Source organism: Rhincodon typus, chromosome 22, assembly GCF_021869965.1.
Source record: "Rhincodon typus isolate 14 chromosome 22, sRhiTyp1.1, whole genome shotgun sequence".
Taxonomy (NCBI): Eukaryota; Metazoa; Chordata; class Chondrichthyes; order Orectolobiformes; family Rhincodontidae; genus Rhincodon; species Rhincodon typus.
Window position 1 is genome coordinate 16,740,936 of NC_063353.1, and position 23,180 is coordinate 16,764,115.

At 39.8% G+C, this 23,180-nt stretch overlaps 1 protein-coding gene across 2 annotated transcripts in view; it reads left to right on the top strand.

Moving 5' to 3' along the window:
* Positions 1 to 212: 212 nt before the first annotated feature.
* Positions 213 to 23,180, top strand: part of apaf1 (apoptotic peptidase activating factor 1) — a 172,377-nt gene continuing 149,409 nt past the window's right edge. For both annotated transcript variants that reach the window (XM_048610315.1, XM_048610316.1), the window contains exons 1-5: positions 213 to 378; positions 1,946 to 2,135; positions 11,027 to 11,224; positions 16,555 to 16,738; positions 17,303 to 17,415. In XM_048610315.1, the coding sequence (XP_048466272.1) occupies positions 241 to 378; positions 1,946 to 2,135; positions 11,027 to 11,224; positions 16,555 to 16,738; positions 17,303 to 17,415 (823 nt within the window). In that variant the 5' untranslated portion in view covers positions 213 to 240. The remainder of the gene's footprint in view (positions 379 to 1,945; positions 2,136 to 11,026; positions 11,225 to 16,554; positions 16,739 to 17,302; positions 17,416 to 23,180) is intronic.

Below are 23,180 nucleotides of genomic sequence, written 5' to 3' on the forward strand. Positions count from 1 at the left end.
TACAGCTAATGGCCTGCAGAGGTTCAAGAGGCAGCTTACCGACACTTTCCCAAGAGCAACTAGGGACGGGCAATAAATGCTGGCCTTGCCAGCAGCAACCATGTCACAGACTGAATTTTAAAAAAAGTCAACTTCAGATTAATTTTGATCATTTTTGAATATTTTGTGGGCTACTACAATATTTCTGCTTTTATTTGTAGGGGTGTGGTAAGGCTCCTTCAGCTGGAAATCATTGCTAACATGGATGAACGAACGCGCAGTTGTTTATTACAAAATCGCTCTGCACTTGAGCAAGATATCAAGACCTCATATATTATGGATCACCTCATAAGTGAAGAGGTTCTGAGTCTTGAGGATGAACAGAAGGTTAGAGCTCAGGTAACTAACTGTAGGAAGCTATTATTAATGATGTATATGCGGGTTTGCTTATTGGCATGTCTAGGATTTAATCTGCTCTTTTGTGCTAATGCTCATCTGTAATCACTGTCAAATTAGTTTACTCATTGTTTTCTTCCGTTGTTGTGTTGGTGCAAAAAAAGGCCTCATATTATCACTGACAAATCAACACTATAAGTTGCTTTATCTTCTAGACACTGCTGAATATTAGCACGTCATGTCTTGGTAGTAATGATATTCGGCTAAGATACAGCAGTTTTGTTAATGACAAACTTTTTGAACTTTGAGATTTGCTCACAAAATGTTCATAACGTTCAGCTAAGAGTAAATTTTCATGCATAAATTACTTTTCCTATTAAGTGTCATGGTTAAAAACTCTTCAAGCATTGAATTCACCTAAATTTGTCGGAGGCTGATAGTACCAGTGATAGGCAACCACCTACTATTTTGACCACACACACCTTTCACCATTGGCGCATCATGGTGTAAGGTGTATTACGCGCTGTAGCAACTCTCTTAAGATTCGTGAACAAAACCTCCTAAACTTGTGACCCGACCTTAATAGTCAAAACAACTGGGGGTGCATGATAAACAGACCAAGACAAAGATCGACCTCACCTGGAGGACCATCAACTTGGTGAAAGAAATTCTTTGGTCTGCCTGAAACTTGTTGGTCTTCTAGAACAAGGAGTTGACCCCGACTGAGTGTTGCAGACTGGCACATTCCAAGGTCCAGGACTACGTGCTGACGAATGCACTAAAGCTTGGGGCAGCTGCTGCTGAGGTGCAGTGGGGAAAGACCGCAGCGTGAGGCCTTTCTGCCGAAGTTAAACGGGATCTGTTCAGTTATCAGACCCTCTCAGTGGTTCAAATACATGTAAATATAATGTTGCACAAGTAAGAGATGCTTTTGGCTTGTTTGTTGGATAGAGTCAAACTCCAAAATTTATTTGTTTCCTTGATCTGCTACTGTACAGAACCAAACCGCGTGTGTGTGTGTGTGTGTGTGTGTGTGAGAGAGATATTTTTTATGTATAAAGTATTATTTTTGAAATTGAAAATAAACTGGTGCATGATAACCACTACCTTTCCAAGGGAAAATTAGCAAAGCGGTGTGGCTCAGTGGTTAGCACTGCTGCCTCACAGCGCCAGGGACCCAGGTTCGATTTCACCCTCGGGCGACTGTCTGTCTGGAGTTTGCACATTCTCCCTGGGTCTGTGTGGGTTTCCTCCGGGTGCTCTGGTTTCCTCCCACAGTTCAAAGATGTGCAGGCTAGGTGGATTGGCCATGCTAAATTGCCCATAGTGTTCAGGGATGTGTAGATTACGTGGGTTATGGGGAATGGGCCTAGGTGGAATGCGCTGATGGTCGGTGTGGACTTGTTGGGCCGAAGGGCCTGTTTCCACACTGCAGGGATTCTATGATCTATGATCTAAGAAAGCACAATAAAGTGATGGCCAAATTCATGCAATGCCAAATTGTTTTCTGTTGAATGTGTTTCGCTGGAAAATGAATCCCCAGTTATGATATTTTTCTGCCTTTTTTCAGGTTACGCAGAAAGAACGAGCTGCTTTACTTATAAACCTAATCCTTCAAAAGGGTAATTGTGCTGTCATATCTTTCTACAATGCGTTACTGAATGAAGGATACAAAGAACTTGCCGCGCTTCTTCAAGATGGCCTTCCAATTGTCTCTGCTTCTACAAATAAAACATCTATAGATGGTCCAACTGCTTTTGGTGAGTATATTTACTGCAGAATGACATTGTTCTGGTTGTCTTGGTAACTTAAATGGCTTATATATTCCTTCTATTGTGATTCATATGCATCTAAAAATTATATGTGCTTAAGTAAGCTAGTAATTTACTTGCAGTCTATGTATGACCTTAAAGTTGTTTTACTACTTTTCTGGTGCAATTATGCCACAGATTTCTTGAAGAGCATGTAATGTTAAATACTTGTACTGAAGAGAGACCTCATTGATCTTAGTGCTGTGGGTGTTTTTATTTTGGCAATGCCTTCAACCGTTAAATGGAATTGAAGAAATTATGGAGCAGTTGACATGAAAGCGATATTTCCTGGGATTTACATTTGCATTACTGGAGTCGTTGTGGGTTTGAATTACATGAAACCTTTTTCTTTCAACTTACCTACGCAGTAAAGATAACTCCCTGCTGAGCTGCTGAGTGAGATATCTTCTGGAGAGGAGAAAAATGGTTTGATACTGCACATAAAGGCTTATATTTGGTTGGGATATCCAAAAATAGCATTGTTGTTGAAAATTTAATTGAGACCTTGGCCTCTCTTATCCATGTTGCAGGCAGGAGCAAGAATATGAGAAATTATCATGCTGTGATTTTTGAGTCAGAGGCAAGAGAAGAGAATTGAACAAATAAAAGGGTGGAGAAGTTGCTTGTAAAAACAAAGAGGGAAGAAAGGTGGAATCAAACATGTCTGAATGTCAAAATCATTTTCCGTTCTATTTAAAGGCAAATGATTTTGGTCAGCTGACAAAGTATATTGTTCTAAACGGGGAAGTAAAAACTAGCATTATGGGAAATATCCACTTTAAAAGCTTACAGCATGAAAGTACAAAAGATTTTGGCGAGTGATACAAAGGTAATTAATTTGACTGATTGGGTAGTGACGCTCCAACAGGACAGATTAGAGTCCTTTTACCCTCCTGAGGTCTCAGCTACTGTGGTGAGGTGTTCATATGGCCACTGATTCCTTCAGAAGAATTGGATTAAGTAGTAGTGCAGTTCATGAAAGTTGACTGAAAATATAAATGATGAGTTATTTGGAGCTTTTCATAAACTTGTGTTATGCGTCTGAAGCTGCTATTGAGTTATCCTGAGATTCTCATTCTATTTGCAGTGTCACTGAGTCTCAAAATGGTGAAATTTTGATGTACCTCTATGTGTAACATGAGAAACAGGTAGTGATATGACCAGTAGAAATGTGAACACTGAATAAAGGAACTCCCTTCCCTTAGCACTTGGAACCACTGTATAGAGATGGCCCATACAGCCTACACTAGTTTTTTCATAGAGCAAACCCACTCTCTTGCTCCTTGCCCATATCACAGAATATTTTAGTTCTTCAAATATTTATGCAATTTCTATTTGAACTCTACAATTTACAACTGTTTCAGATTCTAACAACTCACGTTAAAATGTTACTCCTCATGTCTTTAATTCCTTTGTCCATCACCAAAAGCCTGTGATCTCTAGTTATCCGTCCTTCAATTATTGAAAACAGCTTATTACCTTATTAAAGCTTATACCTTATTAAAATTCTCCCCTTAACCTTAAAAATAAATAGGAGTGCTCTTCTGATGCAGTGATACTAAGCAGACTGTGAACCAGGAGGCCTGGATTCAAGTTCCATCTGCTCCAGAGGCATCTCAGAACAGGATGTGTAGAAAATATTCAGAAATAAATATGGAAGCAGTGGGCTTGGAGTGAATATTTGTTGATAAGCAATCCCCAGGAAAGCGGGCAGAAGTTGAAAAAGGAAGAGTCCGAGATGCATCGTGCGCTGGTGAGCAGAAATTGGATTCAAAGTTTGGATTAAGAGCAAGAAAGAGCACCAATTCAACCATTGATGTACTGAGAGAAAGAGATTTCCAACTGGGGCACTGAGTAGAACTGGAGCAGGGAATGTTACAGTCACCCACAAAAAGGTAGGCAGACTCAGGCCCCCGTGTGTTCTCATAGCAATGCCTTTTATTTGAAAAAAATTAGGAGAGTTAAAGGAAAAGTTGTTCAATGTGAGAAAATATTATCTGGGGAAGGAGGGTGCTGATGGACGGAAGCTGGTTGGGCCTTTATTCAAGGAAGAAGTGGCGAGTCCTCAAATCATCTTGATCCGGGAATAGAGGCGTAGTAAGATTGAACATCCATAGAAAACTGAGACCATGTGGGCCAACAAATTGGAAACTCTTGTGTGATGGAAGTTATTAAAATGATGTAGATGTGAGGAAACTGATCAAGGGAGAAAACAAAAGGATTCAGTAGAAGAAATCAGTTCAGTAGAGTGGAGACAGAATATCAGATAAGTCTAGCAAGGTAATACTGTTGAGAATCTTGGGAAAGAGTGGCAAGCAGGCTTGTAGGGATTCAGGGACTGACAAGTTGGTGGCAATGGAGGGAAGATCTCCAGAAAAGATAACATCAGTGACGATCCTGAAATGTGAATAATTTGATGTTCGGTTTTAGGTCATGTCTCAGACTGCACGACTGGATATTTCTCTCCAGTCTTAAAAAAAAGCCAATCACCACATCTTCCTTAAGCAGTTTACATCATAATGTTACCGGCCCTTTTATCCCATCGGTTTCTACTTTACGAACAAGCCTAATATAGCCTTTCAAAAGTCCATATACATAAGTTGTTTTTAATTCATTTGTGGGATGTGGGCGTCGCTGGCTGGCCAGCATTTCTTGCCCATCCCTGGTGCACTGTCCTTAACCATCCTCTGTGTTGTCACAATAAAAAATGTAGATCAAGTTAATCCAATATAATTTGCTCTTAACAGATCCATCATAGCTTTTCTTTTTTAGTCCATGTGGTGGTGATGGTTTTTAATTGTTTCTAAAAAGCTTCCCCACTACTGACATTAATCTGACTGAATTTGCAGTTGAAAGTTCCATATCAAATATGATTGTGTAATATTTGCATTCCTTCTGTTATCTGGCACCAGTCCTTTATCTAAGGAGGATTCAGAAAGTATGAGCAGCATCTCTGAAACTTCTACCTTTTACTTCCTTCCCTTGTGGAGGAGAGAATGATCCCCCGATTAATTTATAATTACTGGGCCAAACTCGTGTTGCTCTTCCTTCCTCATCCCGATAATCTCTCATTTGAAATGCCGCCACATGCGGAACAGTCAAGCCATGAAACATAATTAAAGGAGCATATAGGTTCACTGATTATAGCTGCCAGTGGCTACTTTGATTTGCTTGGAGATATTCAATAATTGTATCAGTTTGGATGCCTGTTATCATGAAAACTAGAGCTGACAGACACTGTCTGGAATGCTACTTGGACCTTTGCAGGCATAAGGTATACTCTTGCTGATAAACCCTGTCTGCAAACTTCCACAGGCATAGAATGATTGCAGCACAGAAGAAGTGCTTTCAGCCTGTTGAGTCTATGTCAGACCTCCACAAGAGCAATTTGGCTAGCCCCACTTCCCCTGCCCTTTCCCTGTAACCTCACGCATTCTCCTCTTCAGATCCTTTAATTCTTTTAAAAAAAACATGATTGCCTCAGCCTCCATCATCTGGTTAATGTGCAGTCCAGGACCCACCCATTCACAATGTTAAAAAAAATGTTTTTTGCACATAGCCTTTGGGTCAAATCATCTGTGAGCTGACTTAAAACTTGAATAAAACACTTGATTCTTGCACTTTCACATAGCACTGATATATCTCCATGCTGACGCATCATCACTGTGCTGGTGAAATGTTCATTCATGCCTTTGTTACCTCTAGATTTGCCTGTAGCAATACAGTCCTGGCATTCATTCCATGTTTAACCTGCCAAAGACTTGAGGTCATCCAAATATCTGCTGATGGTGTCCTATTCACATTAAGTCTTCTTCACCAATCGCCACTGTTTGCTGACTTACATGGTCATTGATTTTAAAATCTTCATCCATGATTTCAGATTCCTCAGCTACCCTACTTCTGCACACTTTAGTGGAAGGTGATGGCTTAATGGTATTATTGTTAAACTATTAATCCAGAGACTCAGACGAACGTTCTGGGGACTTGAGTTCACATCCTACCAGGGCAGATGGTGGAATTTGAATTCAATGAAATATCTTGAGTTAAGAGACTAATGATGGGCATGAAACTGTTGCTGACTGTCAGAAGAAAACATCTCTTGTCCTTACCTAATTTGGCCTACATCTGTCTCCAGTCCTACAGCAATGAGTTTGACTTTGATCTACCCTCTGGGTATTAAGAATGGGTGATAAAATGCTGGCCCAGCTAACAATGCCTGTGTCCCATTTGTAAATTTTTTAGAAAAGACCCCTACGAATCTTGTTTTGAATGAAACATACGAATGTGATAACATTGCCTCTTATGCTTTTAAACTCCCATGAATATAGGCCATACCTACTCAATCTCTCCTTACTAGACAGTCTGTCCATACCAGGTATCAGCCTAGTGAACCTTCCTTAGACTCCCTCCAATTCCAGGATATCTTTCCTTAGATAAGTGTCCAAAACTGTTCACAGTATTCCAGCTGAGGTTTGACTAGTGCTTTTCATAGTTTTAATGAAGGCTCCCTACTTATCTACTCCTTTTGTTTTGATACAAAGGCCTAAATTACATTTTCCACTGAATATGCCTGCTAATTTTTTGTGATTCATACATGAGGACTCCCAAATCCTCTGTTCTGTATCTTTCTGTAGTCTTTCACCATGTAAATAATGTTCAACTACTCTATTCATCTACCTCACATTTTACCACATTATATTCCATCTACCAAGCTTTTGCCCACTCACTTATCCCTCTGCAGGCTATATGTGGCATCCTCATCTTTTGCACTTTCCACCTATTTTTACATCATTTGCAAACTTGGCAACATTGTATTCACTTCTGTCATCCAAGTCATTAATATGTATATTGTAAATACTTATGTCTCCAGCATTGATCCCTGTGGCACAGACTAGTTACAGGTTGCCATCCTGAGCATTCCCCCTTCTCCCAACTCTATTTTTTATTTGTTATCCAGTCTTTCTAGCCATGCTAATTACTACCTCCAACGCCATGGACTCTTATCATTATTAAGTAGCTTAACCTATGGTACCTTATCAAATGCCTTCTGAAAATCCAGATATATTACATCCACTTCTGCCCCTTATACCTATCCTGCTTCTTTACTTTTTCAAAGAATCCTAGTAAATTTGTCAGGCATATTTTCTGTTTCATGAAACCATGCTGGCTCTGTTGATGACTGATCTATAGTTACCTTTTTTTGGCTCTCTTTTAAGATAAGGATGTTACATTGGTAGTTTTCCAGTCGTCTGGAACTTTTCCAGAATCTAAGGATGTTTGGAAGATTGCCAGCAGTATGTCCACTATCGCTGAAGCCACTTCTTGTAAAATTCTACAGACCCATCAGGTCCAGGAGACGACTTGCCCTTTAGCCCCATTAGTTTCCTTAACGCATTTCTCTAGTGGTAGTTACTCTATTTATTTCCGGTCGCCTTTTTGATTAACAATAACACAGTGATCCTAGAATAGATTTATTTTTGAAGTCACAATCTTTCCTGCAGCTTCTCTTCATGGCCCAGAGTTGGTGATGAAAATAATAAGGAGTCTATTTTCGCTGTTATAATGAAGGACATTTGACAGCAATTTCAGAAGTACATACATGGACAGTTAAATGCAGAAACCAGAAATTGTAAGAGCTTGCTATTCCACAGTGTGCATTGTTGCAGTCCTCACATATTGGGACTCAACATTGAAATGACTGTAAAGGCAGGATCCTGTTAAAGTACTTCAGTCTGGAATAACTGGATAAGCTCAGTCTACTACAATCAGGAATAACTGAGTTTTAACGTGTAATAAATAATAGTTATTAATTAACAACCTCTCTGGCCATGTGCAATTTTTTTGTTATAAGTGTGGCATCTCATTCCTTCAGAAGAAAATTAATGTTGTGATTCAAAAACTTTTTTTAAACTTTGTCTCACCCATCTCTGTTCTTTAACTCCACCTTTATTTCACTGTCTGTATATCGTTTCAATTCATTTATATTTCCTACTCTGTATCTGCTGTCTTGGACTCAATCTGTCTTGTGGTTGAAGAGATCCACTGTTTCTTGATGGGTTTGTAGAGGTTATGACCCTTTACTGAAAAAAACAGCAGATGAGAGGAAAGCTCAGCTGACAAGTCTGTGAAAAGCCTCTGGATAGCTATCTGTGAGGTGACTGGTGGGCATTGTTCTTTCGCTGCTTAGAGCATAACCCAGCTCTTTAATATTTTCGTGTATATAATGCACTAATGCTTTTTCAAAAGTCTTAAACTGTCTTCATATTTTGGTTTTGTCATTTGGGTTTATATTAAATCTTTTTCCCCAGTTTTCCCTTGAGCTGTCATGCTGTTCCTGAATATATTTATTGAAAAAGAGATTTAATGTCATTTTGAGGTTATCACTTCTAATTAAAACTTAAAAAAATCCTATGTACCTCACGTTCTTCCATACTTGTTCCATTTACTAATATTTCATGGAGGATTAGTGAGTACTAGCAAGGAAGCATGAGAGTGAGTGTGATCCTGTCATTGGGTGATAATTGCATATGTACTTTCAAGTTGCTGAGTTGGAATTCTTTAGTGCCCCTTGCAAAAGCAATTGAAGACATTTGCTGTGCTCCCACTGTTAACCTGACTGAAGTTATTTCATTCTTTTTAGACCAGACTTGCGTGGCCCAGAACCAATGATCCACCCAGCCATCCAAGACGTCTAGAATGTTTTAGATTAAAAATTGCATTACAAGAAAACTGGTTGCTCGTTTATGTATAATTTTAAATATATCCTTTCACTGCTGATTTTTAGCTTTTTTATCTATACTATTCACCCTTTTGTTTATGCTTTTGGTACCTCTATTTATCATGATGAATATCGCCAGCATTGTGATAGTGCAGCAGTTTCATATTTTGATAGCCTTTGTCAAATTCCAACATGGAAAAGTACAGGTTAAATCTTTAGGGGTTCTGTTCCAAAGGTCTGCCTTAACTCTGATTATAAGGAGAATGCCTGATGCTGGTGTTGTTGGATTATTAAAAGTTTGTCATCATCCTATGAATTTGAGTTGAGTTTCCAATCCCATATCCTTTCCATCACAAAGATGTCTACTTCTACATCTGTGATTCTGTGAACCTTCACCTCTATCTCGAATAATCTTCATCTGAAGCCTTCAATTGAGTCTTTTTCACCTTAAGACTTCAATATTTCAAAACTGACCTGGCTGGTCTCCTCCTCTTCATCTTCCAAAAGCCTCCACTCATCAGAATGTCTGCTTTCCACAGTCTAGCATGCAGAAAACTTTGCCAATATGACTCCTTACTGACCTGCATTAGTTCGCAGTGTGTGGTTCAAATTGCAAATTTTAATCATACTACAAAAAGCCTTTCATGGCCTCATTTCAAACCTATCACCTCCGGGTAAGCTAAGTGAATAAGTACAACTGTTCCCGGTCGAGTTACATGATCATTTTGACCTCCTTCGGCTCCAGAAGCATTCCACTCATACCCACTATGCTGGACACTTTGAGGCACTTGTCTATCAGATAACTTGTAATATGGTGTCAACTCCAAGCGAAGAACCTTTTCTGTATTGCTCAGTCTTCATTAATTATATGATCTTTCCTGAAGTGTTGCCTTTGCAGGATAATTAAGTATTGATGGTAATCTTTGACAAGTGTGGAGGTTTTGAAAGGCCTCATTCAGTTCACTATATGTCTGGCACTTTTTGGAACAGATCGTCAGTGTAATACTGCTTCTATCCGGTATTGACGGAGGGGAAGAGGGTATGGATGATACTGAATGAAAACAAACTGAAGAAAATAATTTTGAAGAGAGATAAGAAGTGAGGAAGAGAGCTGCAGTAGAAAAAGGAATGAAAAGGAAAGAATGATCCTGCAACAACCTTGAAGGCAAATGTTTCCACACTACTCCATGCAAAGCAGCAAATCAGTGCAGCCACAGTCATCTTCTTTTGTATGACATCTCTCTTTTTTTTTAAGTATAAGTTGGACAGTCCAAGTCACTGTGTTATTAGATGGATTGTCTTAAATCCTGCAGCAAAGTTTCAGGGGCCACATTTGTTCAGTGTGGTGAACAGTCTGATCCAATGACCTTCGTCACATGCCACACCGCTACCATGAAATGTCTTTAGTGGAGGAAATGTGATGTCCTCGCGTGGAGAGTGAGAATCCTATTGTGAAGGTGGTATTTTTCTTGAAGGAGGTCAAACTACTGTCTGTTTACCTAGCTGGTGTCTGGAGTCAATCCAAAAGTTGCTACATTTACCCTTTGTTCCTCAAGCATATATGCAGCTCAACTTCAACAATTAGTTTCTACCACACCTTGTCTCACTGATTACCAGTTAACTGTTGGTAAATTGGTACCATCAGGAATACAACTGTACATCTTTCATCTGTAAGGATTAGTAGCTTTCTGCCAGAAGTTTACCAAACTTTCCAATGATGGGCTATCAAGATGGAATATTAACTCTGTTTCTCTCTCCTCAGATGCTGGTAGACCTGCGTTTTTAAGACCTGAGCTTTTAGTTAGCAAAATTTCAGATCGGATCCTTGAATGAAACTCGCTTTTTAAATGAAGTATAGAGATAGTCATCTGATTCCTTCAATGATTCGGGCAATTTACTGATTAACCAATTTTTGACCCTAACACCAAATAGCCACATGATCATGCCATTTAAATTCAGGTACTTGGGTACGAGAAAGGAAAAGAACAGCAGAAGGTGAAAATTGAACCGAGAGCCGATATATATTTTTATGTTCCATCAAGTAACTAGTGTTTAATTTTTCTGTACCAGTACCCTGTATAACAACAATATCTATTTTCTTGTGTTTTTCTTTTCTTCCTAGTTCAAACTATACTTTGTGAAGGTGGTGTGCCACAGCGCCCTGTTGTGTTTGTTGATCGTCCAGAACTTGTGCGATCTATCCGAAACGTACTCTACAAGCTGGAAAACGAACCTGGGTGGATTACTATATATGGGATGGCAGGTTGTGGAAAGTCAGTATTAGCAGCTGAAGCTCTGAGGAATCACACTGTTATAACCAGTAAGTTTCCGTGTTGAGAAACTTCACACTTTTTATTCTTTTCTTCCATCTTTGTTCAAAAAAAAAACTCTTGGATTTGGAATATTGCATTCAGTTCTGGCCTCCCCGCTTTGGAAAGATATTGTTAAACTTGAAAGGGTGCAGAAAAGATTTACAAGGGTGTTGCTAGGATTGGAGGGTTTGAGCTATAGGGAGACACTGATTAGGCTGGGATAACACAGTGTGGAGCTGGAGGAACATAGAAGGTCCAGCAGCATCAGAGAAGCAGGAAAGTTGTCGTTTCGAGTTGGGACCCTTCTTCAGAAACGCTTTCCTGCTCCTATGATGCTGCCTGGCCTGCTGTGTTCCTCCAGATCCACACTGTGTTATCTCTGACTCCAGCGTCTACAGTTCTTACTATCTCTGAATAGGCTGGGGCTATTTTCCCTGCAGTGTCGGAGGCTGAGGGGTGACTTTATAGAGGTTTATAAAATCATGAGATGCATGGATAGGGTGAATAGCCAAGGGCTTTTTCCCAGGATAGGGGAGTCCAAAACTTAGAGGGCATTTTTCAGAATTTTTAAGCTGAGAGGAGAAAGATTTAAAAGGGACCTAAGGGGCCAATATGTGTATGGAATGCCCTGCCAGAGGAACTGGTGGAGGCTGGTACAATGACATTTAAAAGGCATCTGAATGGGATTATGAATAGGAAGGTGTAGAGGGAATAGGCCAAATGCTGGCAAATGGGTCTAGATTAATTTAGGATATCTAGATGGCATGGATGAGTTGGGTCGAAGGGTCTGTTTCCGTGCTGTACAACTCTATGACTTTAATTCTTTTCATAATCGGAGGATATCCCAAAACACTACATAGCTGGCAATTTACAGATACCTGCTGCTTAAATTATGTTCTAATCACGCTTTTTCATTTAAGTATGGTTTGTAAATTGGAGTACTTACCCCAATTTCATTTTACTTTGGTTTCTATCATATGCTGAGTTATGTCATAACTGTGCAGTATGCTTGTTTGTCTTTTAAACCACTCCTGCCTCACTCGCTGCCTCTTCTTACATTTCAATCCCTTCTACTTGCTGCTTCTCTCTCCCAATCTCCATGCTCCCCCTCATGCACCACCCTTCTCACCACTTCCGTCCCTTCATGAGACCATCTAAATCAGTATCCCAGATACTACACTGGACACATAACAAAGGCTTTTTCAGAAACAAGAGAGCTGAAGTTAGAAGCATCTTCATTAGACTGGACAGTCCAGCTCCCAACTGAAAATCAAAACAATCTCTACACGCCTGCAAAATGTGGTTCAAACAGAACTGTCATAAAATCCGGGTGACTGACATGCGAGAAGTGAGTCCAAGCAATTAGGTGAAGTCATGTGATTTCCAAGAAGTGCCTTTTAAAGCAAAAGTTCCAATACAACAGCAACAACAAAAACAAAGTTGCTGGAAAAGCTCAGCAGGTCTGGCAGCATCTGTGAAGGAAAAACAAGAGTTAACGTTTTGGGTCCAGTGACCCTTCCTCAGAACACAGTTCGAATATCCTTTCGTTGACTCATTTTAAAAAAAAAAATGAGGCCATGTATCTCCACAGCTTGAAATAAATTCATTTCCACTATACTTCAAAATTCAAAGCCTCCAAAAAAATGTAAATATGAAGCTTTCCAAACACCAGATAATCTGTTTTAGTGATGAGGATTAAATATTCACCAGGACATTGGAAATAATTTCAAATTAGTATTTTAGGCCCACCTGAGAGGGTTGACAGCATCTCACTTTAACGTCAAATTTTACGATGGTACTTACGACAGTGCAATATTTTCTCACGTGAAAAGGTGCTGCAATGGAATGCCAGCTTTGAGCCTTCTAACTCAGAGGCACAGTTGCTACCGACTGAACCATAGCTGACACCTAGTACGCCTGACTAGGTATTGCCTATCTTAAAGTTGTAGGCAATGTGTCTGAATGTGGTTCTGACCCTTTCGTAGGCTTTTATGCTTGAACATGTAGGGAATCTTAGATAATTGCAATCTAGCCGAATGGCCAAGTACATTCATTCATATGTGGTATATATAACATGTGAAAGTATCAGCAGCTTGGAGTTTGCATTGTGACTTCTTATTAATACTGATGATGAATATACTGATATTGTGCATTGGCACCAGTATGCAAATACATTTCATGTATGTCCGGGCACTTCAAATTGTGGTGCCTAATTCACCCCCTAAAATTGCTTCCACCACAACTACCACTGTAGTGATTCATCTGTAGCCACCAAAATTTAAACTCTTAACTTGTTCTATTCAAAGTGGGCTGGGTTTCAACCACATTTTGGGAGAGCAGATTCTGGAATTACACTGACGGCATAAACACACACTCACCAGTAAACCCCACTGAAATCCTAATGTCAAAACAAGTACAGAGTGGCTGTGCCGCAGAATTGGATACATACTTCTCACACAACACTGCAGCATTCTAAATTAATTTGCGTTGACTATTTTGAGAATAAAGATAGTTGACAGCACAGTTTCGGTCGGCAGTTAGAAAGCATTCCCTGTAGGACTACTTAATTAGGGATGCATTGCTGCATAAGGCAAATGACTAATGTTTTCTGTGTTAGGCTTGCTCAGTTCATCACTTTTGATCATGCCAGAAAGATAAGTGAACCATTTTTTATAAAGTTCAAGAATTTTGAAGAGTATTTCATGGCATGGGAAGGCAAATATGAACCCCAATTGTGAACTCTCATTTAATTAGCCAAAAGGGATTTTATTTACTAAATATTCATTGAATTTGTCACCACAGACGCAACTTTGTTCTTGTTAATGCCAGGCGTTCGGGGAGCTGCCATGTCTCTTTTATGCTGCACCTACCTAGAGTGGCAAGTTACTTTTGAAATCAAAAGCAAATCATAAGATTGCAGTTTGGTAGCAAAGGTTAGCTAATATTCCCTGTCTCCTGACATCAGTGAAACAAGAGGTTCATGGGGTGTCTTAAATTCACACATGTACCAGGATTGAACAAGGCATGAAAATTCAGAGTGGGGGTGGGGTCAGGTGGATTGCTGCAGTGATAGCCACACACTGTGTTCCAGGGCTTTTTTTTCTGTCTCTCTGCAAAGAATCCTGTGCCTCGCAATCCCTAAAGTGGAAGAAGGGGCAAGACGTGAAATCCTTAAAGCAGAGTATTGAGGATATGGAAAGGGTGTAGCCACATCACAGGCAGCAGTATTTAGGAATTTGTAGGAGAAAGATTCTTATTCATGACACTTTCACTCGTGTTTCCACATTCCACTTAACACTCACTCACAGTCTCTGCTTACCTTCTCAAGTTACATGTCTGATGTTTGCGAGTATCAGTTACTGAAAGAAACAAGGTCACAGATTATTCACAATCGCAGTTTTCATTTATTGTATAATGATGTAAATATTAAAGATTAACCGTATATGTTTAAAAGGTACCATTTATGTACCATTTGTATATGTACCATTTAAAAAGCACACTAAGGTTCATTGCTGTGCTTATTCCAATGACATTTATTTTTATTTGGCCTTATGGAAGCTAAAGAACTATGAAAGTAGGCCTGTGTCTGTTTTGTGGGTAGTTCAATTTTACAGCAGGTGTCCAGAACAGAAGGACTGTTTTTCTTGATGGACCAGCATCTCTGGCTTTTAACACCTCAGCAGCCTGGCTGTCCAGACTTACTCCCACTCGTGCAGAGATTTGATAGAACTAACCAGGAAGCTGTCTCCTGGGCTGTTTGACAAGGGAGAATAGGCTTATCAGAGCACTGTGCTAATATTCCTTTGACAACTTGCCAGGACACAAGTGGCCTCTATTTGTAGAAGAGCAGACCTAATGCAAACATTAAGTGAGATGTATTTCCCTTTAAACTTTCTGAGTGACTGTTGTGAAAAATATAGAATCTTGTAGCCATTTATATCAAAACGGCCTTCGAAGACCTAAATATCATCAGGTTAATGGCAGGAGAGAGAGAGTGGTGATGGAGGGTTGCTTTTCAGACTGGCGATTGGAAGGTTTGAGTGTCATGGTGGCGCATTGGTTAGCACTGCTGCCTCACAGTGCCAGGAACCCAGGATTGATTCTAGCCTTGGGCAACTGTCCACGTGGAATTTGCACATTCTCCCCGTGTCTGCGTGGGTTTCCTCCAGGTGCTCCGGTTTCCTCCCACAGTCCAAAAGATGTGCAGGCTAGATGGATTGGCCATGCTAAATTGCCCATAGTGTGCAGGGATGTGTAGATTAGATAGGTTATAGAGGGATGGGTCTTGATGGGATGTTCTGAGAGTCAGTGTGGACTTGCTGGGCCAAAGGGCCTGTTTCCACACTGTAGGGATTCTATGATGTTATAAAGAAAGGCTGGAGAGGCTGGGACATAGGTGGAACATAAGTGGAGAGGTGACCTTATAGATGTTTATAAAATATTGAGGGGTATTGATAGAGTTCATTGTAGTTGTCTTTTCCCTAGAATGGAGGATTTCAAGACATGAGTGCACATTTTTAAGGTGAGAGGAGGGAAATTTTTTAAAAAATCAGCGGCAGTTTTATTTCACAAAGCATGGTTCGCAGGTGGAATAAACTTCCTAAGGAGGTGGCGAATGTGGGTACAATCACAATGTTTAAAAGACATTTGGATAAGTACATGAATAGAAAAGATTTGGAGAGATATGGGCCAGGAACAGGCAGGTGGGACTAGTTTAGTTTGGAATTATGTTCGGCATGGGCTGGTTGGACTGAAGGGTCTGTTTCTGTGCTGTATGACTCTGCTATGGAGTGCCCGAATGGCCTGGAGCCTTTTCTGGTTTGTGGGAAACTTTGACTCTGTGCCTGCTGCTCACTCCAGCACATGTGGATCACATCTTCTCTGGTGCCACAGATGGAGTGTGATATTGGAATTTAAGTTTGTAGCATAAATATTTTGGAAGTTTGGGGGTGTGAGGAGAAAGTATCAAGGCAGTTGCATTTGTTTTGCAAACGACTCCGAGTGAGGATGGGAAAAGCTTTATTGTATTGCTGACTCCACCTTAGCTGAAGAATGACGCTGATTCAGAATAGATGCGGCCTTTCTAGTTGTATTGCTGTGAAGCTGCTTGAAGAGAGAAAAGAGATACTCAGTGCAGCTTATGTGCAGTTACTTTTGAATGGAAAAAAAAATTGCTTGAGCAGTGCGACCATGCATTGAGTAACATTTCCTAAATAGACAAGTGCACTATTGTTAATTCTTAATGTTCAAGCATAAAGTTTCATTTCTGCAACATTGTTAGACTGTTTGTTTCAAAGTTCAATAATTTGATTCAATCTTTGGAACTGTAATTTGGCAGCGTGTTTCCCTGGAGGAGTACACTGGGTAGCAGTTGGAAAGCAAGACCGTGCAGGTATCCTTGTTAAACTGCAGAATCTCTGCAGCCGACTTAACCAGGAGTCCCATACTTACCCAAGTCCACCTCTTAACATTGAGGAAGCTAGGGACCGACTCCGGTTCTTGATGGCACGTAAATACCCCAGGTAGGTGACATAAAAATCTCTAGTAAAAAATAAGATAAAATCTCTCTTGTATTTATTCTAAATAAGCGCGTCTAGTCACTATTCTAAAGTTAAGTTCCAATCACTAAACGGAACAAGATATCTCAAAGTTGTTTAAAATATTAATACAGCATAATCATTCCTTTAATTTGTATTTATTTATGTCAGATGGTCTGAAGATTTGCATTATGAGTACAACATTTGTGCTATTATTTTGGTTCCTTGTATCAAACAATTGGATAATGTGGCAAATGCGAAATACTTCGGATGAGCTTTGAAATGCTTGCATTTCAACTATACATAACTTTCAAAGAATAAAGGATCAATTTAAATGCATCATGTCAGACTTTCCGACGTTGACTAAATGCATTTTTCAGAAAAATGCATAATCAGTCGGAAAACTGTAAAGGTCAGAGTGGAAGGATCCAGAAATCTGCATTTGTTAACTGTTTCTTTCCTTGTAGTTAAGAATTGTCACACCTTCAAGCTGTTAATTGGTAATAAAGCACACTGCACACCCTGAGATTCTTTTTCAATTTAATTTAGATCCCTTTTGGTTCTGGATGACATTTGGGACAGCTGGGTGCTAAAGTGTTTTGATGTTCAATGTCGTATTCTAATCACCAGCAGAGACAAGAGCATTGCTGATATAGTTACAGGTAATGAGATTTTTCTGCTTAAAATAATTGTTTTTCACAGATTCTCTAATCTTTGGCTTTTCCACCGTCTTTTATGTCTTAAGAAGCCAAGTTGTAAAAGGTTTGTAGATTTGGTTTATGCATATGCTCAAGCTATTTAAGTTGCTTTACTATAAGACCATAAGATATAGGAGCAGAATTAAGCCATTCAGCCCATTAAGCCTGCTCCATCATTTGATCATGGCTGCTATTTTTCTCAACACCATTCTTCTGCCTTCTCTCTCTAACCCTTGATCCCTTTACGAGTCTAGAACCTATCTATCTCTGTCTGAAAGACACTCAATGACTTGGCCTCCACAGCCTTCTGTGCAATGAGTTCTCCAGATTTTCACCACCACCTAGCTCAAGAAATTCCTCCTCATCTCAGTTCTAAAGTGTTGTCCCTTCACTCTGAGGCCGTGCCCTTGGGTCTTAGTCTCTCCTACTAGTGGAAACATCTTCTCCACATCCATTCTATCCAAGCCTCTCAGTATTTTGTATGTTCCAATCAGATTTTCCCCTCCTTCTTTCAAGCTCCATTGAGTCCAGACCCAGGGTCCTCAACTGCTGCTCATATGACAAGCTCTTCGTCTCCAGAATCATTCTGTAAACCTACTCTGGCCCCTTTCCAAAACCAGCACTTACTTGCTTAGATACAGGGCCCAAAAGTGCTCACAATATTCCAAATGCAGTCTCACCAGAGCCTTATGTAGCCTCAGCGGTATATCTCTGTTCTTGTATTCTAGCCCTCTTGAAGTGAATGCTAACATTGCTGTTATCTTCCTAACTGCTAACTGAACTGGAATTTAACCTTAAGAGAATCCTGAACTAACATTTCTATGCACAGTCCCCTGTGCTTCAGATTTCCAAAGGCTTTTCCCATTTAGAAAATAGCCTACACTTCTATTCTTCCTGCCAAATCTCACAGCTTCCCATATTGTATTTCATTTGCCACTTCATTGCTCACTGCTGTAGCCTGTTCAGGTCCTTCTGCAGCCTCCTGCCTCCTCAACACTAGCTGTCCCTCCAACTATTTTTGTGTCATCTGCAAACTTAGCAACAATGCCCTTAGTTCCTTTTTCTAGAACATTAATGTATACTGTGAATAACTGTGGTCCCAAAACTGACCCAGCCAAACTCTACTAGTCACCATCTGCCTTCCTGAAAAAGACCCCTTTGTTGTCACTCTCTGCCTTCTGTCAGGTAGCCATTTCATGCGATGTGTTCTGGAAATTCAAATAAATCATGTCCACTGGCTCTCCTTTGTCTAACTTGCTCGTTACCTCCTCAAAAAACTTAAAAAAAAAAAAAAAAAAAAAAAAAAAAAAAAAAAAACAGCTTTGCCAGACATAACCTCCCCTTGACCAAGCAGTGCTGACGCGGTCCTATTTTACCATGCATTTCCAACTGCTCCATCCTTAATAATGGACTCTAAAATCTTATCAATGACCAAGATCAGGCCAACTGGCCTTTATTTTCCTGCCTTCTGTCTCCCTCCATTCTTAAACAGGGGTGTTACATTAGCCATTTTTCAGTCCTCTGGAACCCTCCTTGATTCCAGTGATTCCTAAAAGATCATCACCAGTGCCTCTACAATCTCCTTCAGGTCTCTGGGATGATTTATCCACCTTCAGAGCTTTCAGCATCGCCAATACCTTCTCTTTAGTGACTACACTCACACAGTCCCCTGACCCTCTTGAACTTCTGATATACTACTGGTGTTTACAACCATGAAGACTTATGCAAATGATCTATTCAGACCTCTGCCATTTCTTTGCTGTTGTTTATTACTTCCCCAGCCTTATTTTCCAGCACTCTAATGTCCACTCTTATCTCTCTCTTACCTTTTGTATAAATGAAAAAAACTCTTGCTATCTTCTTTTATATTACTAACTAACTGTCTCTCATTTCATCTTCCCCTCTTATTGCATTTATTTTTAAGTGATCCTCTGCTTGTTTTTAAAGGCTTCCCAATGCTCTGGCATCCCACTAACTTTCACCACATTGTGTGCTTTTTGTTTTGCTTTAAAGCCGTCCCTGACTTCCCCTGTTAGCCATGGTCCCCTTAGTATGTTTCTTCTTCCTTGGGATGACTTTCTGCTATGCCTCCCGAAATACCCCCAGAAACGCCTGCCATTGCTGCTCCTGCTAGGCTTCTCTTCCAATCATCTCTGACCAGCTCCTCCCTCATGTCTTCATTGTTATTTTGACTCCATTGTAATACCATTACATCTGATTCCAGCTTCTCCCTCTCAAATTGCAGGGTGAATTCTATCCTATTATAGTTATTTCCCCCTAGTGGTTCCCTCACCTTCAACTCCCTAATTGAGTCTGCCTCATTACATATCACCAAATCCAGAATTGCCTGTTCCCTACTGGGCTGTACCACAAGCTGCTTCCAAAAAAACATCTCAGTGACATTCCACAAATTCTTTTTCTTGGGATCTGCTACCAACATTATTTTGCCAGTCCACTTGCATATTGAAAACCCCCGTGATTATTGTAATAGTGCCTTTCTTACATGCCTTTTCTACCTCCCAATTTATTTTCTTCCCTACATCCTGACTACTGCTCAGGAACCTGTATGTAACTCCCATCTGGGTCTTTTTATCTTTGTGCTTCCTCAACTCTACCCACACAGATTCTACACCTTCTGACTCTATATCACTTCTTGTTATGGACTTCATTTCATTTCTTACTAACAAGGCAATCTGCTCCCTCTGTCCAATTACCTCTCCTTTCAATAGGAAATATATCCTTGGATATTTAGTTCCCAGCCTTGATCCCCTTGCAGCCACGTCTCCATGATATTCACAACGTTATACCTGCCAATTTCAGTCTGCGCCACAAGCTCATTCATCTTGTTTCATATATTGTGTGCATTTAAGTACAACACCCTCAGTGCTGCGTTGACTGCTTCCCCTCTCATAATTCTCCCTTTTTCTCCTGTGCCTGAAGTTAGATTCCTGACCCTTTCCATTCTCTCTGTCCTATTACTTGTTCAGGAAACTTTAATAACCTCTGCTAAGCTCACCCTCCACCTCCATTTTAACTTTTTCTATAAATATCTATGCAACTGAACCCACGTCCACGCAATTTATTCTAAAGCCCCATTACTACAGCTGTAGTTATGTGATTCACCAGCCTTCTGGTCCCAGCATGATTCAGGTGGATTCCATCCTATCGGAAGAGTTCCTTCCTTCTCCAGTACTGATGCTAGTGTCCCAAGAATTCCAACCCCTTTCTCCCAGACTAATTCTTGAGCTACGTGTTTATCTCTTTACTCTTGTTGACCCTACAATAGGGTCAACATTTAGAGGTTGAGAGTTTTGAAGAGTACAAGGCCAGCATGATTGTCAACATGTAAATGAGTCTTGAAGAATAGAGCAGTTTCTAATGGTCCTACTGGTCTTCGGATGAATTGGCAGTAAGACAACCGTAATGCCAAGCTGTATTGCTTGATACCCGTGTCTTCTCGAGAATGTACTGCCAGAGCATTGAAAGCGTTATTTCTTACCATCCTTGTTTTCACCAGCAGACAACTCTCTTCGTATTTTCAATCAAAATAGAAATGAATTTGACTCACAGGAGCAATTAAATGCTTTTCAGTGAGGGGGCTAAGCTGGCGGGGCATTTGAGAGTTTGCCTACTCCAGATTTTGCTTCTTCATTTCTTAAATCATGCTTTTGTAGACGAGGCCATTTTCTATGATGCGGAACTTGACCACTTGTTGATAGACTGTGATTGATTCTTGAGGGTGCCTTGTGGGAAATACTTCCATATTGAGGAAATGAATGCGAATGAACTGCTACAGGCCTTCCTTCAGACAGGATTGAGTGTGGATTGCAATAGAACGTGGGGCTTCAGGATTCATGCTTGGTGATAGATCCGGTGGGATTGTCATAAACAGTGGGGAAGTATTTGAAGAATTATTTCCAATTATACAAAACCAGGGCACTTCAGGCAAAGACTGCAGTTACATTGTTACCCACTGTGGTTAACAAATGTGATCAGGGACATCATCAAGCTAAAGGGAAAGATGTGCACAAATGCAAGGAAAAGTAGAAGTCCAGCAGCCTGTGAGAACTGTAGATAAATGCAAAGAATATCTTTTGTGGCACTAAAGGGAAAAAAAAACTTTAAGATGATATCAACGTTAACAGCATTTTTGTTTTCACTGTACAAGGAGAGTGAAATTAGAAAGTAGAAGGTGGATTCATTAAAGTGAGATGCAGGCAAGATCCTAATGGATTAGAAAATAGCAGACCTGTTAAATACCTGCTTTGCCTTCTTGCACTACAAAGATGGATACAAATTGCCATTCCTACACGAGAAACTAAAAGTAAGTCAAAGGGGTTAATTTAATGGGTGTAATATGAGTTTTTAAAATGGCAATGAAGCAAATAATGGCATTTAAGATGAAGGAAAAAGTCAGGATCTATTAGTTTTCACCCTAGGCTATTGAGAGAAATAGGTAAGGAAATTGCAGGTACATTAGTCATAATTTTCCAAAGCTCTCTAAAATCAGCAATTTTGGCTTTGGATTGGAAGATTGCAAATGTAAGTGTGTTATTTAAGAGATGGAGGGTGAAGGCAGGAAACTACACCCTATCAGGTTCTTCTTCAATTGACAATAAACTAAATCGCTGGAATCTGTTATCGGAGATAGAGTGGCTTGAACAATTATCAGCTGATCAAAGTTAGTCAGCATTAATTTGTGTAAGGTATGTTATGGCAAATGAATCCAGGTGAATTTTTTTGAAATGAATAGCATGGTGGAACAGGAGTGTTGTCGAATGAACTTTGAAAATGTATTTCAAAGGAGATGATAAACAAAGATGAAAACGCATATTTTGCCATTAACTTTGTGACTTGTTTGGGAGTTAGCTGAATAGTGACATTGTGGGGATTTGTGATCGTCCACTTTAGTTTTGAGGGATTGGAATATTTTCTTGATGATAGTAAGTGTGGAAAAATTGATGGATTTAGGTGTCTATGCATGCAAATCACTAGACATTAATGTATCTTGACATAATGTCACCAAAAGACCAATGGCCCAGAATTTGTGTAATTGTTCAGTGAACAGTAACTTTAATTAGACTTGCCCTGACCTGTTTAATTTTTATGATATTTTGCACTGCAAGTTGCTGAACATGAGATGGAAGGCCTGTATCTTGTAAAGAAGATAGCTTAACTTTTTCTTTCTTATAAAGGCGAGTGTAAGGCCTTGTGTTCCAGATGCAGTTCGATTGGTCAAACTACTAGGCTTGAAACAAAACACGCTTTATTTTTAACACTGTAGTTAAAATACAAACAAAAGAAAGAAGAATTTGAATAACTTAACTCTATCAGAAAACTTAACAAAATGGTAGATTATTTAACTAGTAACAGCAGCTGTTCCAATATAGAAGCATTTCATAAACACACCCTTGGCAAAGGCAAGCATACTGAAGCCTGAGGGATACAGATATTTAGTCAGTAAGGGAATCGAGGGTTTTGGAAAAAGGCAGGAGAATATGAAAAGATGCTGTGAATTAAAAAAAAAAAGTAGGGTTGTCAGTTTTATTGAAGACCCTGTAGATTCCCTGTGAGTTTTTGTGATTCTTCAAGGACTCCATAGATAGCTTAATGACTGTTTGGATACAGTAGCGTTGTGTCTGAACATTCGTTGCCAACTTCAGAGGATGAAATTAAAGAAAAGATGGAAAATTTATTGTTCTTGTAATGCAGGGATTGAATGAGGTTTC